The sequence below is a fragment of the Caloenas nicobarica genome, chromosome Z (assembly GCF_036013445.1).
Source record: "Caloenas nicobarica isolate bCalNic1 chromosome Z, bCalNic1.hap1, whole genome shotgun sequence".
NCBI classification, from domain to species: Eukaryota; Metazoa; Chordata; class Aves; order Columbiformes; family Columbidae; genus Caloenas; species Caloenas nicobarica.
Window position 1 is genome coordinate 108316194 of NC_088284.1, and position 13577 is coordinate 108329770.

The 13577-nt window shown below is 50.0% G+C and overlaps 1 protein-coding gene across 5 annotated transcripts in view; it reads left to right on the top strand.

The window, feature by feature from the left end:
- PDE4B (phosphodiesterase 4B) overlaps nt 1–13577 on the top strand; it is a 179069-nt gene that overhangs the window by 142242 nt on the left and 23250 nt on the right. For 3 of the 5 annotated variants that reach the window (XM_065655575.1, XM_065655576.1, XM_065655578.1), the window contains one exon: nt 10278–10390. In XM_065655575.1, coding sequence (XP_065511647.1) covers nt 10278–10390 — 113 coding nt within the window. Of the gene's footprint in view, nt 1–9233; nt 9298–10277; nt 10391–13015; nt 13148–13577 lie in introns of those variants that run through there. The other 2 variants (XM_065655577.1, XM_065655579.1) reach the window with 2 other exon arrangements.

The following is a 13577-nucleotide window of genomic DNA, read 5'->3' on the forward strand; positions in this document are numbered from 1 at the left end:
GTGAAGGACAAGAAAGTACATTGGGAACGGTAAATACAGATTTGTCAAGGGCAAATTGTGCTTGGAAACCCTGACCTCCTTCTGCAAGGGCCAGGGGTGGCCTGGCTGTGGGGATATGGGGGCCGTGAGTGGCTGTACCTGCCGCCATAGGTACCTTGGCACCATGTCCTACAGCATTCCCACCTGGAAACTGAGGCGACGTGGGCCGGACAAACGGACTGTTAACTGGGTTGGATGTTGCTGGAGCACCAAGGCTGGTGATGAAGGCTGCGTGTCCAGTCGGTGGCTGATGACAGGAAGGATGTGGGGTGTCTATCAGTGCCCTACAGCTCCTTGAGGATGTGGTAGAGCCCCAGCAGCATCAGGCTGATGTTGGTGAGGAGCTGGGGACAGCCCAGCTCAGATGACCTCAGGAGGTCCCCTCCAGCCAGTTTCTGTGACTCTGCGGTGGAGAGGTGCCTTCTGCAGCTCACGGAGAAGGACGGGCACGTCCGGAGGGTGATTCAGCCCCTCGCAGCAGTCGTGCTCAGAATAGACCAGGATCACCCCTCGGAGGTCCCAGCCACTTTCCACTGACTGTGCGGAGAGCTTAGGTGATTAACTTTTAGACAGCTAAAGATAGCGCAGATGAGCCCCCCCCGCCCCGGTGACATTTCTCCCGGCTAATATTACTGCGGATCGGCGTTGCTCAGGTTACATCGCAGCTGGCTCGGTGCTGGGGCGGCGAGCGCCTTGGCTGTTGACTCGGAAACATCGCTGCTACTATGGCAGTGGAGTGACCATTGGGCATCTCCTGCACTGCACGGCGTGCCTGAGTCACGCCGCGGGCATTCCTCGCGTCACCGCCAGCCTCCTCCACGGTGCATACGTGAGCCGTGGCCTCTGCCTTCTTGGGATGGCTGCAGTGTGGGGATGTGAAGCCATTTGATTTTGTGTTGTTCCTAACAGGCAGGAGGTTTTTTCTTTCTCCCTTCCATGTTGCTTTCTGTGGTCCCTGTGCCTTTGCTTGGTGAGACGTCTCTGCTTGCTCCCTGGAGTCTTCCAGTTTGAACCTGGATGTGTCCCTGACATTCTTGTGTTTTAATCACTGCCTTGGCGTCTTCGGCGGTTTTGGAGCCGTTTCTCTAGGGGCTGACTTTTCCCAGCAGCCTTTCAGGGCAGCTGAAGTGGTGTATCTGAAAAGACCTGTCTTTAACTAGGGAACTTAGAATGCCGGGCTCCTCAGCAGTGTAACAGAAGAGTTTATTTCTTCTGCTGCTTGTTGCTTGGCCTTATTTTGCCAGAGATTGTAGCGCATGTCAAACACTTTCAACAATTTCAGCATCACAAACGTTATTCCTGGCAGCAGCATCTCACTCATTTCCTGTCATTTTTCGCCATTAGCGGTAGAAAGCTTTCACTTCATTTTTTTGTCTCTATCTTCCTCTGTCATCTCTGAATACAGACTCCATTGTCTCTGCTACGTTGGAGCCCGTGTTAAGATTTTGCCTGCGTTCCCCCACAGCTGGATCTCCTCTAGTGCCACCTCTCCAGTCCACCTCTAGCAGCAGCTTTGCCAGTCCATCCCATCCCATCCCATCCCATCCTCTCTCTTTGCAGGGATTTCTCCACTTTGGCCTCTCTTACCACATCTCATCTATTAGCGCTGGGTAACAGAAGATTTCTAAAGCATTCTAAACATTTCTAAAATCACTTCTTTTTGCTAAAAGCGTCCCTTGCTCTCTGTTTGTCGGCATGCTGTGCCCATGCCGTAGCAGCCTGCCCATCTCCTGCCGAGCTCCGGCACCCGCTGCCCGGCTCCCGGTCTCTACCCGGTGCCCAGCATCGTGTCGGGGAGCAAACGACGAGCCCTTCACTCTTATTCCCACCTCCCTTGTGCACTGCAAGTGTGAGAAATGTGAGAGGGGACAGCTAGAGTTACTGGTCGAACTGGAGTCCCAAAAATACAATCGGGAGTGGGGAGAAGGGCAGGATCGTCCATTTGTTCGGGGAGTTGCTCAAGAACGTACTGGCTCCACCTGTTCCACAGGTGCTGGGGCTTTGTGCCTTTCTTAGCACATCTGCACTTATCTTTGCAAAAGATATAATTAGCGTTGTTGCACACAATGAAGTGTTGGGGAGGGGGGAAGTGCATCTCCATCCTCTGTCGTTCCCATGATTTTAGATGACTATGTAATTCCAGCCCCGCGGTCCAGCGCAAGTGTCTGTGGGCTACAAGAGGAAACATGGTCGTGTGGCGTTGGGTAGTTCTGCTGGATACATCTTGCTCTTGAATAATACCTTCTTTTAGGTACATTTCTAGCTTTTGTGCTTGAGAAAAAGTTAAAAATCTGGTCCATAGACTCCCTGGGTATTGAAAAACATGCATGGCATCTGTAAAAGAAACCTGTAATTACAGGATACAGGGTTTTTTCAGTGCTTGCAGTTTGTAAGACAATGCTGTCAGACTTGGACGTTTTCATTGCAGATTTTAAATGAATCACTGCAGTTGTGCTCTGTGCCTTTGATTTTGTTTCCTGTGAATTTTCAAACCCAGCTACAAAACAATTTTCCCAAATATATTTGCTGGATCTGTTAGAACAATGGCTTAATTCGAGGAAATAGCTCTCTGCTCATGGGTAGTCAGGAGTGCACTAACAGGATACATTAAACAAATAAATTCTTTGGTGTCAGTTATTCACTCCGCATTGTCAAGGGTAAATATGTAAACATGTCCGCACAATCTGTAAGCAACCACAGATACATTAGGGAAGGCAAAGGGTAAATGGCTGACAGCTGCACAAGTCCCTGTTCCATCAAGTTTTGGCATGTCCTTTGTTGATAAACCTGTTTGACTGAACACACTCCTGGGTTTTAGAGCGATGCTAGACACCGGCTAGTAATTATTGCAGGGCATATAATGAATCTCGCTTTCTGAAGTTAAAATAGCCATGTTCTTTTGCTGAAGGGAACTGGAGTGAGCAGCTTTGGTGATGTGGATCCACATGACTTTTATTTAAGCCAGGGCCACATGAGTGCCTTGTTGAACCACGCAGGCAACTCTTCCTTTTTTTTTTTTTTTCCCCTTCTCCTCCTCCTTTCTTTTTCTCTCCTCCAACTTGCATCAGGACTTAAAATCAAACAGGTCTCAGCTGAAGCACAGATGAGTTCAGCTGGTGGGTCAGCCTTTGGTGGATCAGATCGTACGTGAGGATCCCACCGACAGGGTTCTGCCCGCTCGCTTAGATATGAGCTTTTAGTCGCTAGGAGTCAAGGGCTGAGAAATGTAAAAGAAGCCTTGAGGAAACATTAATGGTATCAATACTGCTCACAAAATAATAACCTGTCATCCACATGATTAACTAGAGGATCTCCCTTCTCTTCTTAATCTTAATATGTCATCTATAATAATGACAACAGTTACAATACCCTATAATAAATATAGTATGTTATATAACTAAAAAATGAGTTGTCTTCAAGTCCTTTGAATTCTAAGCGATAAAGACTCATAATGTATATTGTTATGATTTTTAAGACATTTCCACATCTGAATGTGCTTTTATTTTTTTATGTTGTAAATTATTTTAAATATCTGTAAATAAGCAAAAGAATGTGGCCAGACCTATGGGCCAGGGGTTGGGTCCTTCGGATTCCCACTGAGAAGTGTGTACATTTTGATATCGCACCCTTACTGTTACTTTCAAGCATTTCTAGGAGTCGGGAGCCTGGGAGTGTGCGTTCAGACATTTCCTAAAGCAGAGTTTTCGGTGCCTGCGAGCGGTTTCATGCCCCGGGATAAACATTTACATGTTCCCATAGAAGGACACGAGGACTTCAGAAGCCCCAGCTCACCTAAGAGCCGAGTTCACCCAACCTACTGATTATTGCCCATTTGTTTCCCTGTCACTAGTGGGAATTAGGAAGCATTTTCTTCTCTAATACTTGTACATAAATCTTCTGTTTCTTATGAGTGTTCGGCTGCTTTGGGTTGTGTTGAATTTTATCAGTTTGTTAAACATTCGGGGAACATTTCACTGCCTGTTGCCATGCTGTACATTTTGGATTTGGGAACAGATCCAGTATTAAAGCCTTTCCAAGGCAAAAGTGAGCAACTGCTCGCTTTTATTAATATTACTTCAAAATGAACAGATTTGATCCTGAGTCTGAATTGTTGTTGAGGTAAGGTTTAAGACAGAGTGATCATATTTTTTTATTAAATCAACTGGAATCACTGGAAAATGGGCACTTTGGTGACCTCAGCGCCGTCCTCGCGGATGAATTCCTGCTCTGAAGGCTGGGAAGGACAGCCCCAAACCTTCAAGAAGTTTATAATTATAAAGTAGCTCCAATTTATTGCAGCCAGGATGCAATTAAAAGTAAATAACCCAGAAGATGTCTTACTGTCACTGTAAACAAGTGGCTTTGCATGTAGAATGGGATAGACGGTGGTAAAGTTGGGCAGACGGCCGTAAGCTGCAGTGCTGTGGTTTTTACTATTCGTTGTAAAAGTTGCTCTTTGAATTTTTTGGTACAGAAAGCAGCACTTTCTGATGTAGACTATTCAGGGCGGTTTGAACCTTTAACTCTACATGCCTAAGGTCTATGTACGACGTTACAATCCATTAGAAGTGCCTATTTATTTTCTTAGCGGAATTAGGAATTAAGTCTTTTATCGGTACGGTCAGTCCATAATCTGATCTTTTAAGAGCTGAGGAGAGCTGAGTTTGTAAAAATGTCTGCAAATATTTGCATTCAACATTTCTCGTCTGCCAGATTGGTCAATCCGTTCACAAGATAGAAACCCATTATAATATTAGCCTGCTAGATCATGGAAAACTTGGTTATTTGGCACCTGCAATATTCTGCTGAGCAAAGAGGAGAACTGCAACTCCTCTCCAACTTTTTTAACTCATCTGTTTGCGATGTGGTATTTTGGCCACTCTTAAAACTTTTTAGCCTTTACATTTTGTGCCAGAAGCAAGACACGCTATGTCTGAACATATTTGTTTAAAGGGCACTGGGGTGACAAGAGAATTGAGGGAATTGGGCGAGAGAAAAACTCACTTGGAATTTTGACCTTTGGATCTAGTTTTAAGCGTTTCCCGACTTGGTTTATCTGGTGTATAAGCCAAGGGCAAAGCCACCGTCCGCTCCTGCGGCTTGGGGACGAGTCTGTGCTCGCTGCCTCGCTGTGTTTGGGGACGGGATGGGGCACACCGAGTGTGTGGGTGACCAGAGGAACGGGGCTGCGGCGGCGGATAACGTTGTCCGTGTGCTCAGAGATACCCCGGCTGGCGGCGAGGGGTACTTTTCAAGTATTTGAGATGGAAAAAAAAAGCCTGAAGTTCATATTCATTAGCAGCTCTCCCCGTGAGCAGACGATAGCACAGCCAAGTCAGCAAACGGGAAAAATCTTCTAAAACGGGCTAAATAACTTCTCTAGTAGAGATACTGTGTGTTCCATCATCCTACAGAGATGAAAAAGAAACAGATGGCAAAAAATAACAAAAATGCAGTTGTTACAAAATACTGGCGCATAAATGAGTTGCATTTAAGTACGCTGGAGTGTTCCAAGTGCCAGCAGAAAAATATCAAATGGTTTGGTGTTTCTGAAGGCTTGGCCAGGCTGTCCTCGGACGGACTGGCAGCAGATCAGGTCCTGTGACGAAATGTCACCTCAGTTCCTGCTAAATTGCCGTCAGGATTGAAAAGTCGTGCACAAACACCATGTAATATTTGCAAAACTGAAACGAACTCCTTTTGTTAATTAGTCCTTTATTCCGTCTTGGAAATTATTTCATGTAGGGCATTAGAAAAAAAAAAAATGACGGAAATGCCAGTTATAATTTTACGGGTAAGGGCTCGGTTATGCAACACCCAAATATAAACTGAAACATGATCCAGTTGAAGACACGTCATGCAGTATTCCAGGAGCCTTATCCAGAAACTGTGGGACTGCTTCCGTAAGTGACCATGCGCGTCAGCTCTGCCGGGAAGGTTATCGAAGCCTGCGAGTGGAGAAGGTTTCGGGGTGTTTCTGGCAGAGGGTGTTGCGCTCCTGATGTCCGTGGGACACTCGCCGTGCCTTGGGGGAAGGAACATGTCATGTAGCATCTCGACTTCTGTTTACTGTTTATTTCAATCCCTGTAGGGACACTAGACACCGCTCAGCAAGAGAATCCAATGCGCTTCATCTTTCTCCTCTGACGCTGCGTCTTCTTCTCCCCTTGCCTTTTTTAGGGTTCCTCTGTTCTCCCACTTGCATTTTAACCCCACCACGCCTTCCAGTCCCCACAGGGCCACCTCTGCAGAGGCAGATGCTGCTGTTGGAGGCAGCGCCGGCACCGAAGCGTCACGACATCGTACTCTCATGTATCGTGCAATATCGAACGCGGCGCCGGCTGTGCCGGCTGCGGGGGCTGATGCTGCAGGGCTGCTGAGCGGGGTGCGAGGTGCCACGTCGAGAAGGTGTTGGGTTCTGCTATGAAGTCCGTTTTCCCTTACCAGTACGAAAATGTTCGTTTTCAAATATTCAAATGTGATTAATGTGGTGTATATATATATCCATGAATATTAACTACTAAGAAAGTTAGAAAATCGGTGTTATTTGCTTTTAAGATCATTCCCCCAGAATGTTATTACTTTCGTAGAAAAACAACTTCTAATCATCTTTAAATCTGTTACTTGTGGATAGCTGTGAACTTAGAACATTGCATCAGGGACTAGGAGTATATATTTTAATTTTACGTGCTGTTTTTCAGAAACACCTGGTGCAAATTTAGCCTCATCTGTGGAATCGTAGCCTTCACAATTTATTTGTAAATAGTCACGACAAGTTAACAAACAGCGCATTAGCAGAGTTGCACATACCCCGGGAGGGCTGGTTTGATCCAAACTGGGGTTTCCAGGTTGGTTGGTCTCAGATTGGGTCACTTAGGAAGTGCCTTAGGAGAGAGACACTGAGTTTCTAAGAAGGCTTTTCCTTCTGTTGAGGACGATGGTGTGTTTTCTGCGACTTGACAGTCTAATTTCTTGAAACTTGTAGGAATGTGGTGACTTTGACGTAGTTGCTGGCTGAGCAAATGGAGCTAAAACTCACCAGCGGGTTCAGAGATGACTGAGGATGGAGGGGAGGGCAGGGAGGGGGGAGAAGACGAAGGACGCGGGACACCTGGAGGGAGGCACCATCAGAGCCCCAGTTCACAACACTCATTTCCTCAGATTAGTCAAAGCGAAAAGATACTTCAGAATTTAAGAAGAGCAGCCCAAGGATGCTGTGATTTATCTTTCCCTGGAGCTGTGGGCAGGCCAGTGGAAATGGGCAGAAAAAAACAAGTTCTGAAAGAAACTTAACAGTGCTTTTTTTATGGAAATACACTTCTAGACTGGGCAGTAAACAGCTTTTGAACAGCAGCAGCAAGAACTGTTTACTATCACTTCATCTTTGCCATTGAGATTACTACAGATATTTTAAGTGGCAGTTTTCAAAACATCTGCATTTAAATCGCTAATCTATTGTCCTCTAAATGTTTTTGTTGAAGAGGCCTAAGGAAGTGATAACACTCATATTTTTGCATGGGTAAACCAGCCTTCAGCCAGAAGGGATCCCTCTGTTCACAGGCTTCCTTCAGGTAGCCCCACTGAAACCAAGCAGAAAACACCAGTGGGAAGGGTCATTTTGCACAACCGGCCGGATTCGCCGTGTTAAAAATTCTAAAAAAAACCCCATTTAGAATGTATAAAATATTCATTGTATTTTTATTTCATCCTCTAAAAACAAAAATTTAAATAATTCAGAGCTGTCAGTAGCCTAGTACCAACACATTCACTCTATACTTAAGCCCTGAAGTTTCCTCTTTTCATAATTCACGTTGTTCTCTGTAACATCTAATATCTTTCCTTAATGGTTTGGGGTTTTTTTCCCCCCTCTTATTACACAAAACTCAGATTACCGAGTAAGGGAATAGCCCGGACTCTTCCTAAGATCTGGGGAAAGTAAGTCCTTCCATATCAAGTGTAGATTAGTCCTGGTCTTGTGTTGCCATGGTGGTTCTGTTGGAGGTGAGGAAGTGAAGGGACAGGGGCAGCAGGTCCTGCAACCCTGATGCTGGGCAAGGCTGGAAGTCCCCAAATTGTTGAAATTAGGGTCTGGTGCCCCAGCGAGCCGGTTCCTTCTGCTGCTACAGGAATGCACACACAGCTCCTGCCGCGGTTGCACGTTGTGGTTGCACGTCGTGGTTACATGCACGGCCCTGCTTCCTGCAAAGCAGGAGAACATCTTAGAATAACGCAGTACAGTTCATTTTTTAAACACATGGTCAGCTCCTCTTTGGTTTGTCTGAGATTATTTTTTTCCTATCCCTAAAATCATGATTTAGCCTGTGGGAGTTTTATCAATGCAAACATTTTTTTTTGTTACAAGGAATTTGAGCCCTTCTAGGTCAACTAATTTACATGATAAAGTAGTTGATAGACAACATGCATGTTATTAGGAAAATGCGCCCAAGTTCTGTGTGTTTTGGCTATTTCCACCTGCTTTTTGATATATGTATCACAGAAGTATGCAAGAATGAGACTACTTGCCATGTTTGGAGCTCTGTGAGGACAGAAAAAAAGAAAACATTAACTTTCAATGACACAAAGATTCAGATTTACTGAATCTTTAGAATGTGCCTGTGCCCCGAGCTCCCTGCGAGTTTATTGCTGAGTTACTCTTTGGCAGCGTTTATTTTCTGCCAGGTAAATCTCAAACATTGAACGTATGGTCTCTATACAATACTTATTGATGGAGTTCATTGCTTTATGGGTATGGTGGATGGCATGAGGTGCAGTCCCCTCCCTGGAGACACAGGGGGTGACAGTGGAGGGTGACAGCCCTGTGGGGAGCACACCTGGAGTGGTCCCAGCGGGCGTTCCATAGGGAGGGCAGTGGCACACACATATATGGGGCATATGTGTGTACAGCCTCTATGCTATACAGCAGACACTTTGCTGAGTGTGTATCATAGCAATCCTGACCTCTGATGTCACTGTTACCTGCTCAGCCAGTGCCATTAGAAATGCTGAATCCATTAACTTTGACAGATTTATGGGGTAAGCATATGTCACTGGTATTATGAGAAGCAGTTACATTCATGGGGAGATTTTATGATTCACTGTATCCGCTTATGTAAACCTTAACTTTTACGCCGAGAGCCGCTCGGGAGCACGTTGTCCTGCTGGCAGGGTCAAGGAGCAGAGCTCGGTGGGAGCAGAGGCCGCTGGGGTTGGGGAGCAGAGCTGGCAAGGCTGGGGTGCAGCGCCTGCTGGGGAGCACAGGCAGGTGGCACTGGGGAGCGGGACTGGTGGAGTTGGTGGCCAAGGCTGGTGGGGAGCCAGGGCTGATGGGGAGCAGCGTTGGGGAGCAGAGCTTGTTGGTGTTGGGGAACAGGGCCAGATGAAGTTGGGGAGTGGAACTGGGGGGGTTGGGAACAGGATGAGGCATGGTTGGGGAGTGGGACCAGGCATGGTTGGAGAGCGGGACCAGGCATGGTTGGGGAGCAGGGGCTGTTGGGGAGAAGGACCAGGCAGACTGGGGAACAAGGCTGGGGAGCAAGGCTGGTGGGGTTGGGGAGCAGGGCTGTTGGGGAGCAGGACCAGGCAGACTGGGGAACAAGGCTGGGGAGCAAGGCTGGTGGGGTTGGGGAGCAGGACCATTTGGGGTTGAGAAGCAGGAGCTGTTGTGGGGCAGGACCAGGCAGGCTGGGGAGCAAGGCTGGTGGGGCTGGGGAGCAGGGCTGTTGGGGAACAGGGCTGTTGGAGATCAGGACCAGGCAGGGCTGGAGGGGCTGGGGAGCCGGCCCGGGTATCAGACTCCCCAGGGCGCAGGGGCCCGGCCGGGCGGGGAGCGGGGCTGGCTCAGAACCAGCATCCCGGGCGCGGGCAGCGGCGGAGGCGGCCCGGTTCCCCCCCGGTTCTCCCCCAGCAGCCGCGGGGGGGCCGGCGCTCCCGGAGCCGCAGCCCGGCCCTTCCCTGCCCTGCCCGGGGGGCGCCCGGTTCCCCGTCCCGCGGGGGCAGGGCGGGCTGCGGGGCCGGGGCGGGTCGGGGCGGGCCAGGGCGGGCGGCGGGGGACGGGGCTGGACCTGGTGCCAGCGGCGGGCGGGGATTTGCTCGCCGGCGGCGAGGGGAGCGCAGCGGCGGCCGCATGATGAGGGAGCGGTGCGGCACCTCCGGCGGGGCTGGCGGCGGCTCGGGCGGCCCCGGCATGGAGAGGCTGCCGTCGCGCCAGCCCGACTACATGTCCGTCTGCCTCTTCGCAGAGGAGCCCTACCAGAAGCTGGCTATGGAGACGCTGGAGGAGCTCGACTGGTGCCTGGATCAGCTGGAGACCATCCAGACCTACCGCTCCGTCAGCGAGATGGCATCCAACAAGGTGAGCCGAGCGGCGGAGGGGTGAGGAGCCGGGGGGATGCGGAGCCGGGGGGATGCGAAGCGAGGCGATGCGGAGCCGGGGCGATGCGGAGCCGGGGGGATGCGGAGCCGGGGCGATGCGGAGCCGGGGCGATGCGGAGCCGGGGGGATGCGGAGCCGGGGCGATGCGGAGCCGGGGCGATGCGGAGCCGGGGCGATGCGGAGCCGGGGGGGTGCGGAGCCGGGGGGGTGCGGAGCCGGGGCGATGCGGAGCCGGGGCGATGCGGAGCCGGGGGGATGCGAAGCGAGGCGATGCGGAGCCGGGGGGTTGCGGAGCCGGGGGGATGAGGAGCGGGGGCGATGCGGAGCGGGGCGATGCGAAGCGGTGCACGGCAGCCTGATGCCCGGCCCGTCTACGCGTCTGTACAGGGGAGAAACTCCCAAGTAACTCCTGGGGAAGGAGCTGCCGGTTTCCCCCGCAGAGGTACGGCCAGAAAAAAAACCTGGCGGTGGGACGGCGTGGGGAGAACGATCCGTACCGCCGGGGTCATTTCCGACAAGTTAAAGAGGTTTCAGTTAGCGCCGGTCCCTTCGGAACCGATATGACCAGAAACGCTGTGAAAATGCCCGCGTTTAACAAATTATCACTTCAAAAGTCAATTATCTTCATTATTGTCTGTCCGTAATGATGGAAACATTGTGGTACGTTATTTTATTGCTGTTTTGTCTTTCGGTAAGCGTTTAATTTTGTTTTTAATGTGGTGGGCTGGCTTGGCACCGCTTGCCAGCACATGCTGAGGGTGCGAAGTCAAGAGATGGTGCACAGGGAATGAGCGTCGAGAGGAGCTGCCCGGGACCTTTATTTTATTTTTTAATGCGCCGTCAGCGAAAGGAGAGTTTGGAGCTTTTCTGCGATGAATTAGGTGCTAAAATAAAGTAAGAAAAGTACAGCGTGCTAAAAGTCAAAGGAGCAGGAGGGAGAGGATACTGAGAAGCAGCCGAGAGGAGAGCGAGCGAAACGCGAGGGCTGCACACCCGTCTCTGGGCGACTTTTGGGAGCTGATGTTCCTGCCCCCAACCCCTCCCGGTGCTGCAGCCGGGCTCCCCAGCCCCGTCCTGCCCAGCCACAGCATCGCAGCTGGATTTTGCTTCAGCATCTCCCCCAGTCAGCCCTTCCTTCGCCGGGGTGGTTGGTGCTGGTGGAGCCGCTCCCTGCCCCGGGGCCGGAGCCGCCGCCCCGCCGCGATCGCAGCCGCTGCCCGGGGCAGCGCTTGGCTGCCAGCAGAGCCTTCACACCTCCGGGACGGGCTGCCTGCTCCCCATCCCCGGGCCTGCTTTTTTTTAAAAATTTTTGTTTTGTTTTTATTCCAAGCGGCGCTTTCTGCCCCCGTGCAGTGCTGCCGGCCGTGCCTTGTCCGATGCAGCAGGTCCCGCAGCCCCAGGCTGGGCTTACTGGGCTGTGCCTTTGGCCACTTGCCACGGTTGAGCCCAGTCCTGAGTCGTACCGCAAGAACCCAATGCTCTTGTGTATATATTTATTTTTCCTAATTGGAAATTAATGAAATCAGAAATGCTGAATCACAAAATTGATTTTATGGAAAAGTTGAGCAAAGAATTCCTGTGTTATTTCAGCTTCCTCCTCTATTAGTGATTACCACGACGTGCAGGGGCAAAGGAAGCAATAAAAGTTTTATAGACCGAGCTTTCAAGAAAGGAATATTATGGTTTTTTGTGTTGGGAGAAGCCAAGGTGAAAGTTAAAAAAGGTTTAGGCTGCAGAGGAGGCTGCACCTCCAACGTGGACGCTGATGCCCTTCGTTTGAGGTTATTATTTTTTTGCTGAGTGCCAAATCTGGATTTGTGAAGGTAAAAGACTAACTAAATTGCTTAATGTAGTAATTAAAAGTTGTGGTCCCTCTGTGTGCAAATGGCTTACAGCTGGGTCTAGCAAAAGGTTCTCGAAACTTTGTTCTTTCATAACCAGTTTCTGAAATGTCTGCGTTTTTTTGGTCAACTTCCAGTATCGCTTTCATCTGTGAAAGAAAAGCAGAAAATGGCCTCACACTTTGCTTCCCTTTCCTCGTCATTGGCGAACACTGACACAAATGAGTTTGGAGGTTTGTGGTTTTTGGTTTTCGGTGGCAGGGCTACAATCTACAGAGGGTTCTTGCAGCGCGAGAAGCCGTTGGGCTGGACACGTGCATCTTCAGGAGGCGGCTGCAACCAATGGCCCTTACTTGGTCAGGTTTTCCCTTCGCCCAGGATCCCACTCGGCTGCCCGCCCCGGTCAAAGGCATTTAGATCTGTCACCGGTAAATAGCGAAACAGTCAGATGTTTTGAAAACAGGATGCTTGGGCTCCACGTTATTAAAGAAAAAACGGAAAGAGAAACAGTGTAGATAGGAAGAAAGCAAATAGACTCAGCATGCTCCCAAGTGCAAGAGCAGTATAAACAGTGACCTATCTTCCTGACCTCCACGCTCGCCGAGTTCCTGGCCCCGCGCCACCCAAGCCAAACTACGTCATTTGAGACTGATAGTAGGCATGGCACAGCTGTTGCAAGTGTGACTCGAATTTCCTGTCTCCTTCCTGACAGACGTAGTTTAGAAAACCCAGGGTTGCAACAACAGCAGGCAGAGAGGGGAGGATCTCGGCATACGTGTTCGCAGGAGGATTCTCAGAAGTCCCGCAAGCAAAAAGGAATCGCTGGGGGGAAGCGCCATGCAGGACGGCATCCTGGCTGTAAGCTGATGGTTTTCGGAAAACAGCAGTTAAAACATGTGCGTATACTTTTTTAAGACGTGAGTTAATTGCAGGAGAAGTGAGGAAATGAGCAGCTAATCTTATTGTGAGCTAACGAGCCCGATGGCGCTGACATCAGTGTGAGCCGAGGGAGCAGTGCCGCTCGCACAGTGGGACCCTGAAGCCTGCGAGCGGGGATCCGACATAAAACTGGCCAAGAGGGAACTGTGTTCCCCGGGTGTGCTGTCGTCGGCGCCCATGAGTCCTGATGCGTTGCCAGAGCAGTGTCCGATCCGCAAACCAACCCAGATCCCCTGCTGCTCCAGCCGCAAGCTTCTGCTAAAGAACAGCTGACCATGCACAGCGCCCTTAACTCCCTAAGTTAGAGGGGAAAAAAATACCTGGAATTTATTTTCCTAACATTATACTAATCTTTTGGTGTGATCAGAGTATGGCACCGCAGCTTCG